The 20,709-nt window shown below is 42.0% G+C and overlaps 1 protein-coding gene across 2 annotated transcripts; it reads right to left on the bottom strand.

Moving 5' to 3' along the window:
- Positions 1 to 262: 262 nt before the first annotated feature.
- On the bottom strand, positions 263 to 19,770 carry LOC106577033 (chromosome ssa18 C10orf90 homolog). Of its 2 annotated transcripts, none has more exons than XM_014154699.2 (10): positions 19,348 to 19,770; positions 18,331 to 19,099; positions 17,522 to 17,588; positions 14,927 to 15,012; positions 12,925 to 13,978; positions 6,520 to 6,692; positions 5,471 to 5,651; positions 4,807 to 4,870; positions 4,227 to 4,326; positions 263 to 1,216 (listed from the first exon to the last, which is right to left on the bottom strand). In XM_014154699.2, exons 2-10 carry the CDS (start codon positions 18,910 to 18,912, stop codon positions 1,187 to 1,189), a joined length of 2,337 nt encoding a protein of 778 aa, XP_014010174.1. In that variant the 5' UTR covers positions 18,913 to 19,099; positions 19,348 to 19,770; the 3' UTR covers positions 263 to 1,186. The 2 variants fall into 2 exon arrangements, with proteins under 2 accessions (XP_014010174.1, XP_014010173.1); XM_014154698.2 differs by having other exon boundaries at positions 6,520 to 6,695; positions 19,348 to 19,768.
- Positions 19,771 to 20,709: the final 939 nt, after the last annotated feature.

Raw genomic sequence — 20,709 nt, 5'->3', positions numbered from 1 at the left:
CGACAAAGGGCTCTTTCACAGATGCTCCCTGTCTCCTGAGTTCCATTAGCTGGGCATTTCAGTGTTCCGGATGGGAGGCTCCACAAGCCCCAATGCGGACATGAAGTCAGTGACGACTGACACTCTCTCTCTCAGCTCTACACATCTCAGACACAGATAAATGACAAGTCAAGGTGATTCTCTTTTTTTTCTTTTTGCACCAATGTTCCAACCCAACACATTTTAAACTCTGAAATAGAATAATTATTAAATTAAACGAAAATTGAATTTCGATAGACAGCTTTACTATAATTGAGAGAACAATGACAACATACTTACAGGAGCATTAAATCATTCAGTGATAGAAAGCAAAAACATAGACATTTGCTGTAAGGCAGAGAATCATTCCATCTTACCATAACTGATAAACCTAATCATGCCATTGCTCTTACAACAACCAATGCCTTAAAGGCCTACATTTGTCTTCCAACAATTGTTCTACTGGAGAATGTCATATCTTTTTAAAAACGTGGCTATGACTAACCCTGCAGCAATGTAGATTGGTCTCCAGCTGACTGAATATAAAACATTTCTTATAGAAAAATATAATTTTATTTTGGTTGAAAATGTCAGTTATGTCAATTGAGGTGGATGTTTACAAGGTGTGAGGATTGGAGAGAGTAGGCAGTTTATGTCATATTTACAGAACCGTATCAATAGCAGGTTTCCACAAAACCTCATGGCCCTAGCCTTCAGACTGTCACTTATAATGTAGCTCGATACACAACAGTATGATTCAACCCTATCAATTCCATTACCATTATAAAGTTAATAAATGTTGGTCAGTATGGAGAGTACAACATAATCATTCCAGTTCATTCCTCTCTCAGGTGTGTACAGTGTCAGTGATCCTGTCAGGAGCTTGGATAAATGCTATGGAATTAATGTACATACGAATAAGCTCTGACGAAGGCCAAGAGGCTGACACATGTAAGCTTGAATAAAAGAGTGATACGAACAAGAGCAGTGTGAATGTTTTCTTGGAAGTACTCTCATTATTCCATATAAAATCAAGGTATACTGTAGGTATGGCAACGATGACTGACATTGCATATTAAGTGAGTGTAAGGTCATGAATCCTAGGAGGATGGTGATTGAAGTACGTGAGTTGAAGGTTTAGTAGGGAACATCTCGTATTTGTCCTTATTCATCTCTGCAGGATCTGGTCCAGAAGTTTCTGCAAAACAACATACAAATCATTTAGAAATCAAAGACTGGCAAATACACAAATCCTTGGCTAGACTTTATTTCAGTCTTCTGAAATCAGCTGTTTTGCAAATGGAAAAGATTCCTCCTTTTTAAATTGGCTTTCACTTCCATCAACTGTCTGTCCCCTGAGGTGGATAGCCAAGTCCCAGTGGAGGAATAACGATGACCTGCTATCTGGCTAAACACCATACAATGCTATAACTCTCCTCTTATACTGAAGCAATCTCACTTTAGCCATATAAAGCTGCCTTTCTACAATATGTCCTAAGCTTTGCAAACATACTCTTCCGGAAGTCAAACGAAATTCTCCTAATGAATTGAAAATTGCTCATTGTTTTCCATGAGGATTTTCCATTGCAATTTCAATAAACTTTCTGAATTGACAACTGAATTGATCAACATTTTTGCTCCTAGACCAACGTACTGCTGATCTGAAATGAGGCGTCCACATTGCAGACAACTGGGCAAAACATTGCTAAAACAAAAGCTCTCTTCCGTATTACTTCTGGTTCAGCCCATGTGACATGGCTGTAGTGGAGTGGGTCGAGAGCTTCAAGTTCTGCAGTGTCCACATCACTAAGGACCTATCATAGTCCAAACACACCAACACATTCGTGAAGAGGGCATGACAATGCCTCTTCCCCCTCAGCAGGCTGAAAAGATTTGGCATGGGCCCTCAGATCCTCAAAAAGTTCTAAAGCTGCACCATTGAGAGCATCTTGAATGCTGCATCACCACTTGGATGGCAAATGCTTGGCATCCGAGCGTAAGGCGCTAAAGAGGGTAGTGCGTACGGTGCAGTACATCACTGGGGCCGAGCTCCCTGCCATCCAGGACCTATATCCCAGGCGGTGTCAGAGGAAGGCCCTAAAAATTGTCAAAGACTCCAGCCAACCAAGTCATAGACTGTTCTTTCTGCTACCGCACGGCAAGCGGTACCGGAGCGCCAAGTCTGGGACCACAAGCCTCCTGAACGGCTTCTACCCGCAAGCCATGAACAGTTAATCAAATGGCTACCTATTTACATTGACTCCCCTTTTCTTTTGCACTGACTCTCTTGCACTGGCTCTATGCACATTCACTGGACTCTACTCATACACTCACAGATACTATACTGACCCCACACACACACACATAGCTGCTACTCTGTTTATTATCAATCCTGATTGCCGAGTCACTTTTACCCCAACCTACGTATACATATTACCTCACCTCAACTATCTTGTACCCCTGCACATTCGGTACTGGTACTTATTGTATATAGCCTTGTTATTGTTATTTTATTGTGTTACTATTGCCTTTTTCTATTTAGCACATTTTTCTTACTTTTTAACTCTGTATTGTTGGGAAAGGGCTCGTAAGTAAGCATTTCGCAGTAAAGTCTACACCTGTTGTATTCGGCGCATGTGACAAATACAATTTGATTTGATTTTGATTTGATGTACTAGAAATAAGAGGAGGAAGGATCAGGTGCCATAACAGAGAGAGTAACCAGCCATAAGGAAATGCTGTACACAAAGTATATGGCTGCGTCCCTCATAAAACACACCTAATAGATTGATTCTCTTTCCACAAACGTGTATACAGATGTATAGGATCTCAATTTGATCAACCCATTGGAGGAAATGTACAACTTGTAGTGTTTGAGGTTTAAAAAGGCTTCTGAAGTTTGTAATTTCCACTTTAAAATGTCAGACTTGATTTTCCCTTATGAAAAACGTATCAACCTCGACAAAATTGTAATTTTTTATCATCCACATTTCCTGTTGCTGCAGGATTATTTTCTGTATGCGTAACAAACACTCATGCACAGGCATACAGATACCACCATGTACACCACTTGACACGCCTGAGTGAAGAGCTCGAACTTTGTACCCCTTGGCATTTTATCGAGTGGGATTTGTAAGAGGTCTGACTCTTTACTGGGTGCTACCATGCATTTAATTCAGTTTGAGTGACACTGAATGAGACAACCCAGTCACCTTCAAACCACCTTGGGTATCTAACTAAAGGAAACCCCAGACATACAAGGGTATCTTAATTATCTCAGAGTAAATTGGAAATGTCTCCTCATTCCACTTGTTACACTGTACACCTGACTGATATCGAGGCCATCAATGTCCTTCCTGGTTTTGGTGTAATGGGAATTTGAATGAAGGGTACGGGTGAACCAGAATATGTTTGTCAGTTTATATGAGTTTATGACAACTTGCCCTCCAATCATCAAGGGCACATTGGCTTGTTAAAAGAGCCCCTACACACTAGATCTGTGCTAATCCAAGGACCCAATGTGTCCGTGAGTGTCCATAGAGCTGCCATTCAGGAACTTTTAAAATCACAAATGACATGTGTCTTCTCAACAATACCTGGATCCATCTCATTTCACTGAAGCAACAGTGGAACATGAATAGGTGATAACACCAGTGCACAGATATTGATTGTGAAGACATTTCGATGACAAATTACAGTATGAAGGAAATTCTATTAAGAAGTCAAACAGCGGCCTCTGCTGGACATAGATTGTGAAAGGAGCATGCTGAAATGCATTTGTCTTAGAGAATTATACCGTTTTTCAAATGGCACCTCATCTAAATATCCAGTGAAAGATTATTATTTTAAATAGGCCTTCTAACTGTATTGCAATGTTGCATACGTTGTTCTTATCGTATGACCTTCTTAACCTTCCGTGTGTTAAGTTAAGCATATTGAATGCCTAACTATGAATTATTACTATTTTTGGGGAAAATCAAGTCTGAAATTTCAAAGTGGAAATGACAAACTTTAGAGGCCTTATTAAACCTCAAACACTACAAGTTTTACAAGCACATTTAATGCCTCCCTATGCACTCATAACGCAGTCTTCAACACTTTAGTTAGCAATGCAGTTGTTCTGTATTTGAATTTTCAGACATGGCTACGGTGTATACAACTATGTGGTGAATATTTTATCACAAAGTCCCAGCACCAACTAAACATACCTTTTTAAAAAGCTCTGCCCGCAATCTGTTGGTCTGCGATACCACTCTGCTTTTCTCCTCCTCCTTCTTCTTAGTGACCTCAGGGAGCTTGTTGTAAATCCTAAGTAAAAAGGGATGGTTAGACATGGTAGGTTAAGCTTGTGAAGGGGAATATTCTAGAATTAGCAGGCCAGGGGCAACTCAGCTATTCCCAGAAAATCGTCACCATAGAAAGGAAGCTTTATCTGCACAAACCCACAAAGGCCAAAACTGGATCCACTGATAAAACCAACATCACACTGGCTCCTTTTTCACTCACATAAATAGTCAATTTGTTCCCAGATCGACCCAGTCAGATTAAAAACATGACAATGGGAACGTATCCTCTAATCAGGTGTGCCTTCTCAGATAAAACAGCGAGTAAAGAAAATCATGATAACGGGATACAGACGGTAGTTCATATCTCCAATCAAGACAGACGTTCGGCTGTCTGACATCCACAGTGTGTTTTGCGTGCATGCATGCGAGTGTGTGTGTGTGTGTGAAACAGAGGTAGGCAAGAGACTGACACGTCACAATACAGCTCTGTCTGTAAACCTACCGTCTGGAGCGTAGCCGCATCTCCTTCCCTGATATGGCCCTCTCTCTGGGTTTGAAAAGGTTATCTGGGAAACACACAAGCATCTGTCAGGAAAACACACACACACACACACTTTCCACTTTCCTTACTAGGCTTCATTACTCCTGTCCTTCTGAGAGCCGAGGGGTTTGACGGACTCCTGTCAGCTCATCACTGAGACCAACAGTCAGCACTGCATAATTAAGATGTGAGTCTGAGGGTCTATATTTAGCTTGCATTATTACCTTCATAGAAGGCTAAGCAGGAGTGGGAGCGAGCAGCCAGAGTTAGGGTTTTGGAGAGACTGGTCTATACTGTATTGTAAAGTACTGTCATACTGGGAAAGGAAATGTCTAACATTCTGTAGTATGTGGCGTTCTTTCCCTGAAAAAAGTGTGTGTCATTAGTGCTGTAGCAACTTTCAAAAAAACATGATAGCGACTAAAGATGGTAAATCCATGAAATTCACCGATAATAACCATTTTGGTTGTGGAGTTGGACGTAAACAAGACTGCGCTTCAATGGAGCTGCAGTACTTAATAACGACCAGCAGAGAGCAAAGCTGTTCCCCTGGACTAGGATTGAGAAATCACTAAACAGTGTGTTCCTACTCGTACTGTATGTCAGACATATTCCATCACCGTACCACTGAGCGGGTCGGGCTTGGTGCAGTTCCTCCTATGCCTACTTTTCTCCTCCCAGAGACCCTGCACCTGGTCTAGGTCAGCACACTGCAGGGCCTTCCTCTGCCTGGCCCTCTGCTCCAGACTCCTCATTCTGCCCTGGGAGCGGCTGATGAAGTCTGGCCGGAACATCTCCAGGGCCTCCTGGGGAGGAGAGAGGGAGCAGGGAGGGAGGAAAGTATAAGCTGCTTGTTTAGTTACTGCTAGCCAGCACTGGCCCACTCATCTTGGTAAAAGAAAAAAAGCCTACATTCTATTCTGTTATTCTGAAAAGATGCCTCTGCCCTTGATGACTCTCCTTGCAGATTGTAATGGATAGATGTAATATGGTAATCAACTCCACATAGTCCTCTGTAATAATGGATATAGGTAAAGGGTCTTACAAGTAAAACTCTTTGCAAACCCTTCTTCCTTTGCAATCCCCTCATAAAGGTGTTTCACATTGGAGTTTTATTCTTCAGCCACACTTTTAGAGAAAAAGGTTCCAAAAGGGTTCTCCGGCTGTCCCCATAGGATAACTTTTTGGGGTTCCATGTAGAACCCTCTGTAGACATGGAACCAAAAGGGTTCAACCTGTAACCAAAAATGGTTATTCAAAGGGTTCTCATATGGGGACAGCCGAAGAACCCTTTAAGGTTTCAGATAGCACATTTTTTTTCTAAGAGTGCAGGGAAAATAAAAGCATTTTTGACTTTGACTGGCACCAGTTTAGACAGAATGGTAAAGGTCTCGCTAATGAATGTGAAGGAGCTATTCTTCAATAAAGTAGAAGAAACATTCCTTTTGAAAGAAAGTCCTTCACTCACAGATTACTCTTTACTCGTCGATTGCAGTGCTAGAAACTCAACCAAAATCGTCTCTCTATAGATGCCGATATCTTTTCAAATTTCAGATAAAGAATTTTCACACAGTGACCATACAGCATCATACCATATAATATTATAGTATATAATATAATGATACATACAGGAAAATGATTTCAGAAGATAGAGTGATATTGATCCACACATACTTTGAGACTGAAGCCTCTGGGTTTGATATCCTGAGGATCAACTGTCAGTTGTGATTGGCAGGTGTCTGCTTGGTGTGGACAGAAATACTCAGCAACATGCAAATCTTCTCTGGAGTGTCCTTGTCTTTCATCACTCTCCTTACGTAGTGACTGTCTTCCCCATGTCCTAGTATCTACTTTGATTGGCAGAGACAGAAAACAGAACACATACTGTACAGGTAACTGACAAAATTAAATGAGGCACTTGAGTAAATGAGGGATACAAAGTATATTAAAAGCAGGTGTTTCGACAAAGTTGTTGTTCCTGAGTTAATTAAAGACATGCTCCAGTACTTTGGCAACTAGTAAGTATTTTTTTCAACCTTTGGGCTGGATGTGTCAGAATTACTGTCTTACCTCAATTAGCCATGAAATCCCTATTTTGAAAACGACTGTTTTCTGGAAACTGTGCGGCACCATTTTCCTAGATTTACCCCCACGTGAGCCAATTCGAGTTTCAGCCAATGAGCTTCAGCCCCTCACCATTTGAGTGACAGCTAGCAAAATGCACACACAGCAGAGCGAGAGAGAGAGAGAGAGAGAGAGCAATAACGTGGTGCACATATCTGCACATTTGTGACGTAGTACAACATTTTCAGGGACCATTTTGGTTAGTGAGCGCTACTTTCAGAAATACTGGCTAAAAAGTATACAAAAGTACCAGAGAATATCTTTTGGCAATTAAAACATCCCATCATGCTCAGGGTTATGTATAGAAATGCCTAGTTGCCCATTATTTTGGCTACTATGGCTACGGGTTGTAGGTAGCACAGCAGCTGAGAAATTGGACCTGTATCCGAAAAGTCGCCTGTTCGAATCCCAGGTAGGGCGCTGGATAAACAGGGGGAAATTGATCTGGTAACTGGAGGGCTGCTGTGTTCATATCCTAACAACAATCCCCTACCGTTGAGCCCTTGAGCAAGGCTCTTAACTCCACAACATTTTCTCCAGTAGCGCAGTGTGTGTGTGCGTGTGTGTGCGACATGAGTTGCCTTCAAGGAAACGGTGTTAAGCGCTACACTCCTCAAGGAAAGCATGTGTGTGTGAAATTAAGAGTGCAGAAGACACATTTCTGTTGTTCGCTGTAACTACGGACAATGAAATTGTATTGTAGATGAAGAAATCTCAGTGACTTTAGAAGAGTGGTATAGCGGTCTCAAACGAGCATAGGGGGCTTTAACGTGTGTGTCTCAGTCACCAGATCTCAACCCAATTGAACACTTATGGAAGATTCTGGAGCGGCACCTGAGACAGCATTTTCCACTACCATCAACAAAACACCAAATTATGGAATTTCTCGTGGAAGAATGGAGTTTCATCCCTCCAATAGAGTTCCAGACACTTGTAGAATATATGGCAAGGTGCATTGAACCTGTTCTGGCTCGTGGAGGCCCAACGCCCTATTAAGACATTTTATTTAGGTGTTTCCTTTCTTTTGGTAGTAACCTGTATATTCCAGTGCATATGCAGTTAACTCTTCATCAAACATTGTCGATTACATTTTGCATGGATGGTAAAAAGAGTGCATCTCATATACAGGCAGTTTATTACAATACTGTGACTATACTGCAATGTCAGACATCAATTCAGATTTTTCTTTTTGTGATTGAGAAACAAAGAGGTTTTCAGATAACCTAGAATCATTTGCAGAGAAGCCATTTGGCCCTTTTTAAAATGTGGCTTTGTATTTTTACATCACATCTAACATAGGTAAAATGAACATGAGGGCTGAGTGAGAGTTGAGTTCTTTGTGATCTGGAGTATATGACCAGGGCCCAGTTTTTCAAAAATGATCTATCTGGATTACTCCTATCAGATAGGATGACATTTATAGAAATAGAATGAATACATTTAATCCTTTCCAAAATCTGATAGATAACTTTTGAAAAACTGGGCTCTGGAGAAGAGGCAAAATTGTTGAGCCCTCTAACTGACCCCTACTCTCCACGACTCAGTGAGTAAAGCAGAGAAAAAGACACGTGCATACTGCATGAATAATGTAAACCATGATGACAGTGCATCTATCCTGCACTCTCTAACCCCCTCTCCTCCACCTCCTTTAAAAACAGACCCATTTAATATCAGACACAATCATTTATCATAGGAAGAACACACCATCAAATGCTCTGGCGCCAACAAACAAGAAATCTATGTACCAAGTCAGACTATTTCAACGCTGTCATCGGTATAGTAAGCAATGCAGCAAACGGAGCCAGAGTATGGCGAGTTTATAACACCGGTAAATACTCCGGCTTCAATACATTTGGTCCGTACTTGCGAAAATAAGCAACCAACAGGTTCTCCAGCACAAAATGTGTATCAGCCAATTAAAATCGTCAATTTACTTGCACGTGACAGAACGTTAAATTGTAGCTGGTCCCATGAGATAACATGGCACACGTTTTCCCTATGCTAACCTCAACAGGTGGCACTGATTATATCCTGGCACAAAAATCAGCCTAGATCTTAGACTTTATATCCACCAAACAATGGCATTTCATTTATAGGTCAACCCTGGCCACTAGAGGGATATTTTAAACCTACAAATTCAAGGACTACTTGTGTTTCGTTGGTCTGTAACAAAATGTTGAGTGCCAATATTGCATCGATGCATCCTTGACTAGGGTACTAGCTACGACTAACATTAGAAAACATTTTCATGTTTTTTCATATATGAAAAAAATCCCACGTTTTTGTTTCTGTGCTTTTATGGAAAAAAAGATAAGAGGTCCGTTTATCGTATAACGTAAAAATACCAAAACCTTATGGATTAGTCAAATAGCAGTCATGAAGGCTATCCCTATCATCCTGCCCTGCCTTTCTAAAGTCTTTGAATGCCAAGTGAACAAACAGATCATCGACCATCTCGAATTCCACCGTACCTTCTCCGCTATGCAATCCGGTCTCCGAGCTGGTCACGGGTCCACCTCAGCCACGCAGTGGCGGTTCTAGACCATTTCAACTGGGGGGGCCAAGCTGGGGCCAGTTGTACTGTTAGAGGGGCCAGTTACATTAGACGTTATTGGTGTCATATCGTTTTCTTCACTGCATTGCAGGCATTAGCAGGCAAAAGACCATGTTCATAATCATCATCGTTGCCACTGTCTAATAATGGATGTAAAAAAAGAATGAGAGCAAAAATGAGTTATGTACAAATTATTTCATACTCCACATTTAGGGCCCCCCCCCAGAACTGCTTGTGCAGCCACGCTCAAGGTCCTAAACGATATCATAACTACCATTGAAAAAAAAAACAGTACTGTGCAGCCGTCTTCATCGACCTGGCCAAGGCTTTCGACTCTGTCAATCACCGTATTCTTATCGGCAGACTCAACAGCCTTGGTTTCTCTAATGACTGCCTCGTCTGGTTCACTAACTACTTCTTAGATAGAGTTCAGTGTGTCAAATCGGAGGGCCTGTTGTCCAAACCTCTGGCAGTCTCTATGGGGGTGCCACAGGGTTCAATTCTCGGGCCGATTCTTTTCTCTGTATATATCAATGATGTCACTCTTGCTGCGGGTGACTCTTTGATCTACCTCTACGCATACAACACCATTCTGTATACATCTGGCGCTTCTTTGGACACTGTGCTAACAAACCTCCAAACAAGCTTCAATGCCATACAACACTCCTTCCGTGGCCTCCAACTGCTCTTAAACGCTAGTAAAACTAAATGCATGCTTCAACCGATCGCTGCCTGCACCCGCCCACCCGCCTAGCATCACTACTCTGGACGGTTCTGACTTAGAATATGTGGACAACTATAAATATCTAGGTGTCTGGCTGGACTGTAAACTCTCCTTACAGACTCACATTAAGCATCTCCAATCCAAAGTTAAATCCAGAATCGGCTTCCTACTTTGCAACAAAGCCTCCTTCACTCATGCTGCCAAACATACCCTCGTAAAACTGACTATTCTGCCGATCCTTGACTTCGGCGATGTCATTTTCAAAATAGCCTCCAACACTCTACTCAGCAAATTGGATGCAGTCTATCACAGTGCCATCCGTTTTGTCACCAAAGCCCCATATACTACCCACCATTGCGACCTGTATGCTCTCGTTGGCTGGTCCTCTCTACATATTCGTTGCCAAATCCACTGGCTCCAGGTCATCTATAAGTCTTTGCTAGATAAAGCTCCGCCTTATCTCAGCTCACTGGTCACCATAGCAACAGCCACCCGTAGCATGCGCTCCAGCAGGTATATTTCACTGGTCATCCCCGAAGCCAACACCTCTTTGGCCGCCTTTCCTTCCAGTTCTCTGCTGCAAATGACTGGAACGAATTGCAAAAATCACTGAAGTTGGAGACTTACTGTATATCTCCCTCACTAACTTCAAGCAACGGCTGTCAGAGCAGCTTACCGATCGCTGCAGCTGTACACAGCCCATCTGTAAATAGCCCATCCAACCAACTACCTACCCCATCCCCATATTTGTTTTTTTCTGCTCTTTTGCACACCAGTATTTATATTTGCACATCATCATATGCACATCTATCACTCCAGTGTTAATTGCTAAATTGTAATTACTTCGCCACTATGGCCTATTTATTGCCTTACCGCCTTATTTCAATCTGTATACAGATTTTCTATTGTGTTATTGACTGTACGTTTGTTTATCCCATGTGTAACTCTGTGTTGTTGTTTTTGTCGCACTGCTTTGCTTTATCTTGGCCAGGTCGCAGTTGTAAGTGAGAACTTGTTCTCAACTGGCCTACCTGATTAAATAAAGGTGAAATAAAAAAAACGAATGAAAAAAAATCATCATTTCGAGTTGGAACACTCTGCTGAAGTTGTTGATTCTAAATGAATAGTGCACTTTAACTGTGGGTCAATCTTTTTTGTTGAGGAAAAAACTGTTATGTTCCGGTCCTTGATGCACGATCCAAAACACATGTGACTAAATGGATGATTATATTAAATCATGGCCTTTAAAACGTTGTAGCCTATATAAAGCCTTATGTCCACCAGATGCATCAAACTCTTTGCGTTCCGGTGGAAGTCATGCCAGGATATAATGTTTTAATTGACTGTGTTTTGTATCTTAATGTGTATTTAATGTGTATATTTATGTTTATCTACACTTGCACTGTACCCAGAATCCATCACTCTGTGACCTGGGCCAGTAGATGAGTCCACTAGGAGTCCAGCCAGAGCACGTATATGTGGTCTATATGCTTGCAGTACTACATGCACTGCCGCAATGAGCCAAGCTTTACCTCCCTGGTGTGAGTGTAACTGATGCGTACTGATCAAATGATAGACACGGCACTGTTCTGCTCATACATGATGTATACTCTGCAGTGTCTAGGAGACTTCCATAACACGTACCCTTGGACATACTATAGATTGTAAGCATTCTAGGTTCTTATGGCTACCCTACAATGCCCCTCAAGGCACAGAGTAGTCCCTTTGAAAAAGAGGTAGTCATTTGTACAAACAAACCTCTCCAATAAATTCACAAAGGACAAAATAAGGGCACAATACCACACAGACGCTGTGAACTCTGCAATGCCACTCAAAATAGATACTCTGCAATGCCACTCAAAATAGATACCCTACAATGCCCCTCAGAAAAAACACAGTACCTTCGAAACAAGAGCTAGAACCTTGGCAAATTACATCTAATTACAAACAAACCTCTCCAATAAATCCACAATGGACAAAACTAAGGATACAATGCCACTCAGGTGCTGTGAACTCCACAATGCCATTTTTCAGTACAATACCAGAGAGGGTATACAGAGACCCTAGGTATTGTGCAGTGCTTCTCAAAGCTGACTCCTGGCCTAATTTTATTTCAGGCAGTGCTTCTCGTCTGTCCTCTGAGCCATAAGCTAGCCTCCACAACCAGCCTGGGGAGTGAGATCGTTTAAAACAATATACTCATTCTTTCCCTGGGGCGCTTCACCCGGTGTCACACCCGTGAAAGCCTAACACCGCCACGCTTACTGGGTTGAGAGGGTAGATAATGTATGCAAAGGATGTGTTGGAAGAAAGAGTGGGATGAAATGAAAAAAGAAGCATGAGTTGTTCCTTCACATAAGCACAGTGTTCCATTATGTGAGAATGTAGCACTTGTGGATTTTTCACCAATGTGCATTTCTATACACGCTGCGTCTGTAAGGAAGATATCCTATTAACAATGTATGAGGTATAAATCAAAAGGTAAGAGGCAGAGTTAAAAATGAGACTTTACACCCTATAAGACCTCCTCGCTCTGGCATTGCGTACGCTGTTAAGACTTGGAAATGTGATTTTTATCCACACAGCTCCGGAAATGGGGAGCCATTGAAAAGAATGATGCTGGATTTGCATGGGTACTTTAGAGTTTTGCCCTGACATGGGGAGATGAAATTCATACCTGGGCTGATATTAAAAGCAGGGTGTCTGTGTGTGGAATTTCTCAGCCGACGACAGCACAGCTCATCTGCAATTCCATTGTGCTGACTGGCCCCGGAGTATGAGTCGCCTCTTCCTCTGGCTGATGAGAATAACCCTGAGGTAAGATTGTGTGCAGTTAAATCAGATGTCCTATTCTTAATACCATCAGTATCGACCATTTTGGGGACCTCGTAGTCCCCTTTGGTTGATGAAGAGCCTCTGCTATAACCCACATCAGTCTCTAAGTTGTCCCATCTATGGGTGCAGCTTAGTGCCCCCATAGATCTCCTGAGGTCCTGAAGTGTTTTGGGGTAATCCATAGAGGTTCCAATGTCGGACGAGCCCCCGACATACAGAGACAGGGTGGACCTGTGCACAACCGGCTTTGTGACCTCTGGCTGTCCTATGGAGATAGACAGTGACTTGTCCAGATACAGAACTGTGTTCGCAGACCTCCAACGTACCTCAAGCTGGACGCAGGAGCGGAAAGAGGGCTGGAGTGAGAAAGGCCTGAAGGAGCTTCCATTGTCCTTGAGACTGTCCTCACCTGTGTAACTGTGCCTGTGTTCAGGCCAGGCAATCCTCATCCCTGGCCCTCTCATCTGGACCTTGGCACATGCAGAGTAGCTCTGTCTGTACACTGTCACCTTTACTATGGTGGCCTTGTTTCTGGTCACCACCTGAGAGTGCTTTGGAATGGCTGAGGATAGGACATGACTCATGACTGGGTTGAGGGATGTGGATGGCCTGATAGGCAGGATCGGTTGGTGGGGATAATGTGATCGGTTGGCCCCTGACTGGGAGATCCTGCAGGATGTGATGGTGATGGAGGAGAAGCCCGTCTTTGGTCGGCCGCCCAGGACATTAGGGACACTGGCCATCCTCAGCAGGGTTGGACTCCCTCTGTGGGGTACATGTCCACCTCTCTGGGAGTCCCCAGAGTGTGTCGGCCTCATAAGGGAGGGTGATGTGGAAGCCCTCTCCCCCTGTCCTCTCCACATGCTCCATGAGGGGCTAATATCCTTGGTGGAAGCCTAAGGAGAGGGAACCCAGAGGAAAATATCAGAGCTGTGTTGAAATAGTCAGTGTAAAAATACAGCGCATCTATCAGATATATGAAATAGAGTGAGGGAAAAAAATCCAATACTTTTCCCCGTGATATATTCTAGGGATTACTTATTATCGGCTACCTGCTCTCATTTTGAGATCTCCTTTTGTTACCATGGTGATGTGTAACCTGATGCCCAACAGTCAGTGACAAATTAACCATGACATTTAACATTGACATTCCAGGATTGCCTGGCTATCCAGCTTAAGACAGGCCAATTAAGACAAGTAAAGTGTACATGAGAAGGTAAAACAATTGTCACACTTTCACTTCATATCAGACATGTGTCATATTAGTGGTTAGTTCACGTCCATTCTCTGACAATAGTTGATTTTCAGGATGGATCGGGACTGTCAGTTAACATAAGGGCTGTTGTTTGCAGTGAAAACATCCCATGGCTTGTCCAAGCAGAATAACATGTCCACGAGTTCCTGCATAAAATTGCACTCATGTTGACTCAAAGTCTGAGGACTGCATGTCTTACAAACTTAATCGAATAGATTTGAATGGCAAAGTTCTTCTCCGGACTAAAAGCCACTGCTGAGCTAGTGAATAGCCTCCTTGTCTAGATGGCATAAATCTAATTAGAAAAGCAAGGAATACACTGCCATAATGGATGTTTTGACATGTATTAATTCAGCATCATAAATTGTACTAAAACATAGTGATGATGATGATATGATGATGATATTACCATATTACCATATCAAACATATACTTTTTAAAACTGATACACATAACCATTTATTAGCTATAAGTTGCAGTAATTTGTACAGAAGAAATACATTTGTAAAGCTAACAAAAATAAGACAAGCACAGTAATATGATAACAAATATATCACAGATAGAATAGTAAAAGGGTTTTATCTTTTACCTCGTTGATATTAGATGTTGGTAGGCTGGGGAACCTCCCACTTCGAAAACCCATGGACTTGGACCAGTTCTCGTCTAATTTTCCTTCTGAAATATGTACATGGCGTTAAACACACAAAAAATATAGCCTACTGCTTGTTCCAGACATTGGAAAAATCTAAAACAAAACATAGCCTACACGTTTCCTCACTGAAACAGGTCTCAGAGAAGAAGCATACTATTATTTTCTCTGTCCACTTTGCAATGAAGGATAGATGTCGAGAGTCCTGGCGAAGAGGAGACAGACAGACAGACAGACAGACAGACAGACAGACAGACAGACAGACAGACAGACAGACAGACAGACAGACAGACAGACAGACAGACAGACAGACAATAGGCCCACAGCTGTCTCATCTGTGCGCTTCATCGTGTCTAAGAGCAGCCCTTAGCCATGGTATATTGCTCATATACCACACCCCCTTGGGCCTTATTGATCTCCCATTATTAGAGCCTATCGTGCCCATGATATACTACACAACATACACATGGCGAATACATTCATAAAAAGTGCCATCGTTTACGTCGTTACCTAGCAACGCACCACTACTTACACAGATAGAACAACGAGACAGATATTTCACCGGATGTATAAATGTGAAGCATCCGGTTGGAATTTCCACTCACTATCAAATATGGTGGTGAAAGGAAGCCCAGTGGCCCGCAGTGGTAGAAGATGGAATGAGACTAATTATGTTATTATATTTATATTATTGTTTAGAAGGAGTGGAAGGGCGAATTTAGTTATTGCACACACGCAATCACGGAGTAGGCGTTCCCTAATGCAAATATGCAAGTACATGCTAGAACGCACAAATATGTTCTTGCCAGCTCGTGCTTGACTCTGCCCACCTCCTTGCTTGTTCTGCCCACTAGAATGAATTTGCTCCCATTGGAAACGACAGGATGTGGTCTATCTTGGGTTAGTTATATATTTTTAAGATTCACTGCCCAGCCATGCAATTTATAAACTTGATCTCCACTGTAAAAAATATCTAGACATTATCATCAACATTTGCAACATTGTTGCAATATTTAATAAAATTCGATCTCCAATGTGTCCCTTACTAATCAACATGAGCCAGACAGGCAGCTTTTCTCAGCCAGTCTAAATCACGAATCAACATGATTTTTATGGATACATAGTGCCTATAAAGAAAAAAAAACAGTTAAAGAGAAACTAAATGCAGCTAGTTTCCTGTCTTTTCAGCTTCAACAAATTTTGTTTGCCATAGCAACCTGCAAAGTTCTGAAAATGTCAACCTGCGCTTGGGTAGTTTTGCTTTACCTGGCATTCGAATAGAACTAACGACCAGAGAACGCCCAGAATTGCACTTAACAACCAGTGTTAGTGAATGTACCATCACATTTTGTTGAAAAATGAATGGTTTGGGATAGAATCTTGCTTTAGATGGATCTATCAATATATTGTCTATATGTTCATTGGAGGCATGCAGTGAGCAAGACTTTAAAATTGAAATGAGAGTGTGATGTATGTAATACATTTCGGCAATCATGGAACACTTTAACACAATTTACCCTATAATGTCATAGTGAGAGCAGGCAAACTGAAGTAATTGTATAGGCTATGTTATGCTGTTTTGAGAATAAGATACTGTAAAGTAATTATGTTTACATCACGTGTTCCAGTTCAGAGAAAAATCAATTGGGACAGGATTATGAAAGTATGCAATAACATGGAAATTGAATATTATGCATGCATGGTTTTTCCCTCGATTTTGCTTTTATTTATCTTACATATAGCATGCAGGATAGGGGAATTGGAGTACCAGCAGGGGTACTTCTCATGACTTTGCTGCCGTGCATCTCCAGATTGACACGATAACACGAGGCAGTGAAACATAGCCCTAAGTATAAACAAGACAAGTGTGTATGTGTCTTTGTTTATTTGTTTGTATGCGTGTGTGTGTGTGTTTCTTTGCTCCTGGGGGGTGTTTATGATTACAAATGTGTCTGTTCTCTCCCTCCCTCTCTCTCTCTTGGGCAAGGGTCCATCTTTACTTTCTAGAACACAGAGAGAGAGAGAGAGAGGGTCTATGAAGAATTGGCTTTGTGACTGTGTTTATTGTGGTGTGTGAAAGCAGTGATTGAGTCATCCTCTCTGTGCCTGACAGTGAAGGGAACAGAGTGTGAGGCCATGGGGGCTCACAGCTGGTTAGGGAGCAGACAGACTGTGTAGTACCCAGGGTATATACAAATAAACACATCAGCAGTCAGCACTGAGAGCAGAGAAGACATTGTATGTCTCTCTGGACCTGAATCACAGCCATGGGAGAAATAGTTCACAGCTCATGAAGATGTGACTCACTGGCATCAGTTGATAGATTTTTGTTGTGGAGTCATCTTGTGCGTTGGTCTGCTGTGCTTTTTTCTTCCCTTCTTTTTACTCGTTCCCCTCCTCCTCTTTCCTATCCCCTATCATAACCTATTTTATCTTCCACTCTGACTTATTGTAGCTCAATCTAATGTTAGAAAACAAAGATAGTTAGCAGTCCATGTAATTATTCCTAGAGGAGGAATGGAATACAGTACATACCTTTGAGTATTGCACCGCTGTCATAACTCTTCCGTCTGATGGAGTCGATGCGAAGTTCAATTTGTCTCTGAAAAATAGTGCTATTTTTTAAATTTGCTGCAAAATTTTTTGCAAACTAATATTTTGGTTTAAATATAGTATTTTAGTGAAAGGTATCATACACTGCAGAGATGGATCTATATTAAAAAAACTGGGCTTTGTATTACATCAATTAAGGGGACAAACTCAAGCATGCGGTAATTGCCTTGACTAGCATGGTAGAAATGTGGTCACATGAGCGATGATCCATAAGAATTCTAGCAGTGATTCACAGAGGGAGAACATTCCAGTCGCTAAAGATTTCTTTGTAAACACCCAATTTTAATCGCACCCCAGGAGGCAAGAACAGATTCTGAGAAATTTACAGAGATTAGAAACTCCACTTAACTCACTAGCCGTGGAGAGAAGCCCTTTCCTGACGCTGACCAACTTTGTTTTCAACCAGGGGAAAGTAAAAATTCTTACACGAAACAATAAATCTAAAACTACTACTGTACTGCGATTTGTTTAGCATGATTTAATATATAGTTGGTTAAGGCAGGTAGCCTAGTACTTAGAGTGTTGGGCCAGTAACTGAAAGGTTGCTGGATTGAATCCCTGAGCTGGCATGGTAAAAATCTGTCGTTCTGCCCCTGAACATGGCAGTTAACCCACTGTTCCCCGGTAGGCCGTCATTGTAAATAAGAATTTGTTTCTAACTGACTTGCCTAGTTAAATAAAGGTTACATAAATAAAATAAAAAATACATATTTGGATCAATTATATCTTACCTGGTAGAGAAGGCCGGTTAGCTCATATAGTACTCCTCTTGTTGGTAAAGGCAGCCACCCGTTTCTAACAGAGGACAGAGTACAGACTCTGACCCATTCTCTCCCAGGGGTGCACCTGATCCTGACGGTCTCCAGATGACCCAGGGTACCCGATGGAAAGAGCTGATCACTGCTTACTGTAGACTGGGGTCTGGAGCCAAGGTCATCTGAGAAGTCAAAGCTATGTGAGTAGCCCTCAGGTGGGGTCAAGTCAGTCTCCTCAGGGTTGAAGGTGACACTTCCTGTTCTGTCAAAATAAAGTTGCACCTCGTTTTGGATGGAACTCCCAGAGGGGTGAGTATGGAACCACTCCAACGGCAGCCACAACTCCTCTCCAACTACACCACCTTCACCACACAGCTCAGACCTGGGGACGTGGGCTAACACATCCACTAGAGATCCCTGGAGCTTCAGGCAGTTGCTCTGGCCTAATCTCCTCCTGTCCAGTTTTCTAATGGGGCAGCCAGCAGACACTTCCTTCTCCTGAGCCCCCAGCTCAGGTAGCAGAACAGGTGACCAGCTCTCAGGTTTCAGAGCTTGCATAATAGGGACCCACAGCACAAGTTATTAATGAGGGAGACAGAGGCTCAAACAGCTCCTGTGGTTACCGTAGTGACGCAGCAAAAAGTCTCCTGACTTGCAATGCTTACTCAAACAGAGAGTTTAGAAAAGGCGACACATTCCCAAAAGGTTCTGTGAGAAAAAACACATCTCCCGGGAACTAGCAGACCTAGATATGAACAGAGGAATAGACAAAAAGAAATGAAAGCGAAGCAAATCTATAAATATAGACGTCTAGAAAAGCACCAGTGTACAGAGTGGTGCATTTTTACTTGATCATTTCTCTCCTTAAACTTTGCCGAAGTAGAGTGGTATAAATGTAAAAGTTCTCTGCGTTTACACTTCCTCTGTGATAAAAACACAACATTTTTGTGATTACGTATGACTTTTTTTTTAAATCCCCAAAATGTTACTTACCTCACTTTTTTCAATACGTGAACCAGCAGTCAAAATCAATGGAACATTGGTAGAGGTAAAGGTCCTCAAGGTAATTCCAACACTGAAGAGGCTGTTGTTCATCAATGACTGTTATCCTCAGGCATTGATATGATGTAAACTCTTGTTGCCCGGAGCAGGGGCTGACTCACCCATAAATTCTTAGGTCTCTTACCGATTTAACGCCACAGAACGGACTACATTGCATCACCTCTTTCAAGTGCAGAGGGTTGTGATGCTTTGCCTTTACCAAGAAACGGCTCCAAAATGTTGATTAACACATGCACGTAATATGACAGGAAGTTGTTGGTTTGGTTCCAGATTGATGAGAGGTTAAAGTTGTCCATTCTACTATGCTGTAATTGGTATCAAGCTGAGCAACGCCCCACCCCCCTTATATCCAAACCTGCCAGACCTTGTAAATCCTTCTGTGGGTATCAGCTAAGTCTACCAACAATGTTTCATGCTTGGTTTACTGATTAGCTTTGTTGAAAGTTTCATGGCTCTTTGACCACATGTTAATAAACTCAACACTAATATTTTAGTCAGGCCCCCAGCTCTATACTGGTCTCAGCTCCTTTCCCTAAATCGCTGTTGTCCCCTCCTCACAGATCTGTGTATAGCTCTCTGGTGGGCTATGTGAGATTTCGACAATGTTCCTTACACCTATCCAGCTATTTTAGGATCTTTAGCAGTAATAGGACAGAGGGATAAGGTTGCTATTGAGCCCATGCTTCATCTCAGGATTAGTGGATATGCATTACCGTGTAATGCCCAAGGAATTACAGCTCCAATCCACCACGAGAAGGCCAAAGGTAAAAACTTGGAATGTAACCTCTTGAACCCCCACATCACCATTATTTCAATCAATATTTCAATAGGCTATCGACAAAGACTACTGTAACATCAGTAAAACATATAACAACTATATTTGCAATGTAATCCACAGTCCTCTGGTAGTCAAGTTAAAGACTTTGAATGAAGCAAACATACTTTTCTTAATTTATTAGTAGACTCTATACATGCGGAAGGAATTATCTGTTCTTGTACCTCTCCTCTGAGAGAGCAAATGCATTAGGTTAGCACCCTCCAGTGGCTAAAGTTCTGTGCCATCAGAAAGGACATGGAGGGAGATTGGTCAATTGGCCAATATCATTAGCTAGCTTTCCATTGGCGACAGATTTTCATGTGAATATTCTAAAATGTCCATAAACAAAATATGATGGACTTGTTGCGGATAAATATCAGTGTGTGATGACGTAGTGCACACAAATGTACTTTTTTGCTTAAGTTGTCATGTACCGAATAAAAATCCAAAGTTGAATGTGTTTCCATGGCATTTTC

Source organism: Salmo salar, chromosome ssa18, assembly GCF_905237065.1.
Source record: "Salmo salar chromosome ssa18, Ssal_v3.1, whole genome shotgun sequence".
Classification (NCBI taxonomy): domain Eukaryota; kingdom Metazoa; phylum Chordata; class Actinopteri; order Salmoniformes; family Salmonidae; genus Salmo; species Salmo salar.
This window is presented reverse-complemented; position numbering and strand designations above follow the sequence as displayed.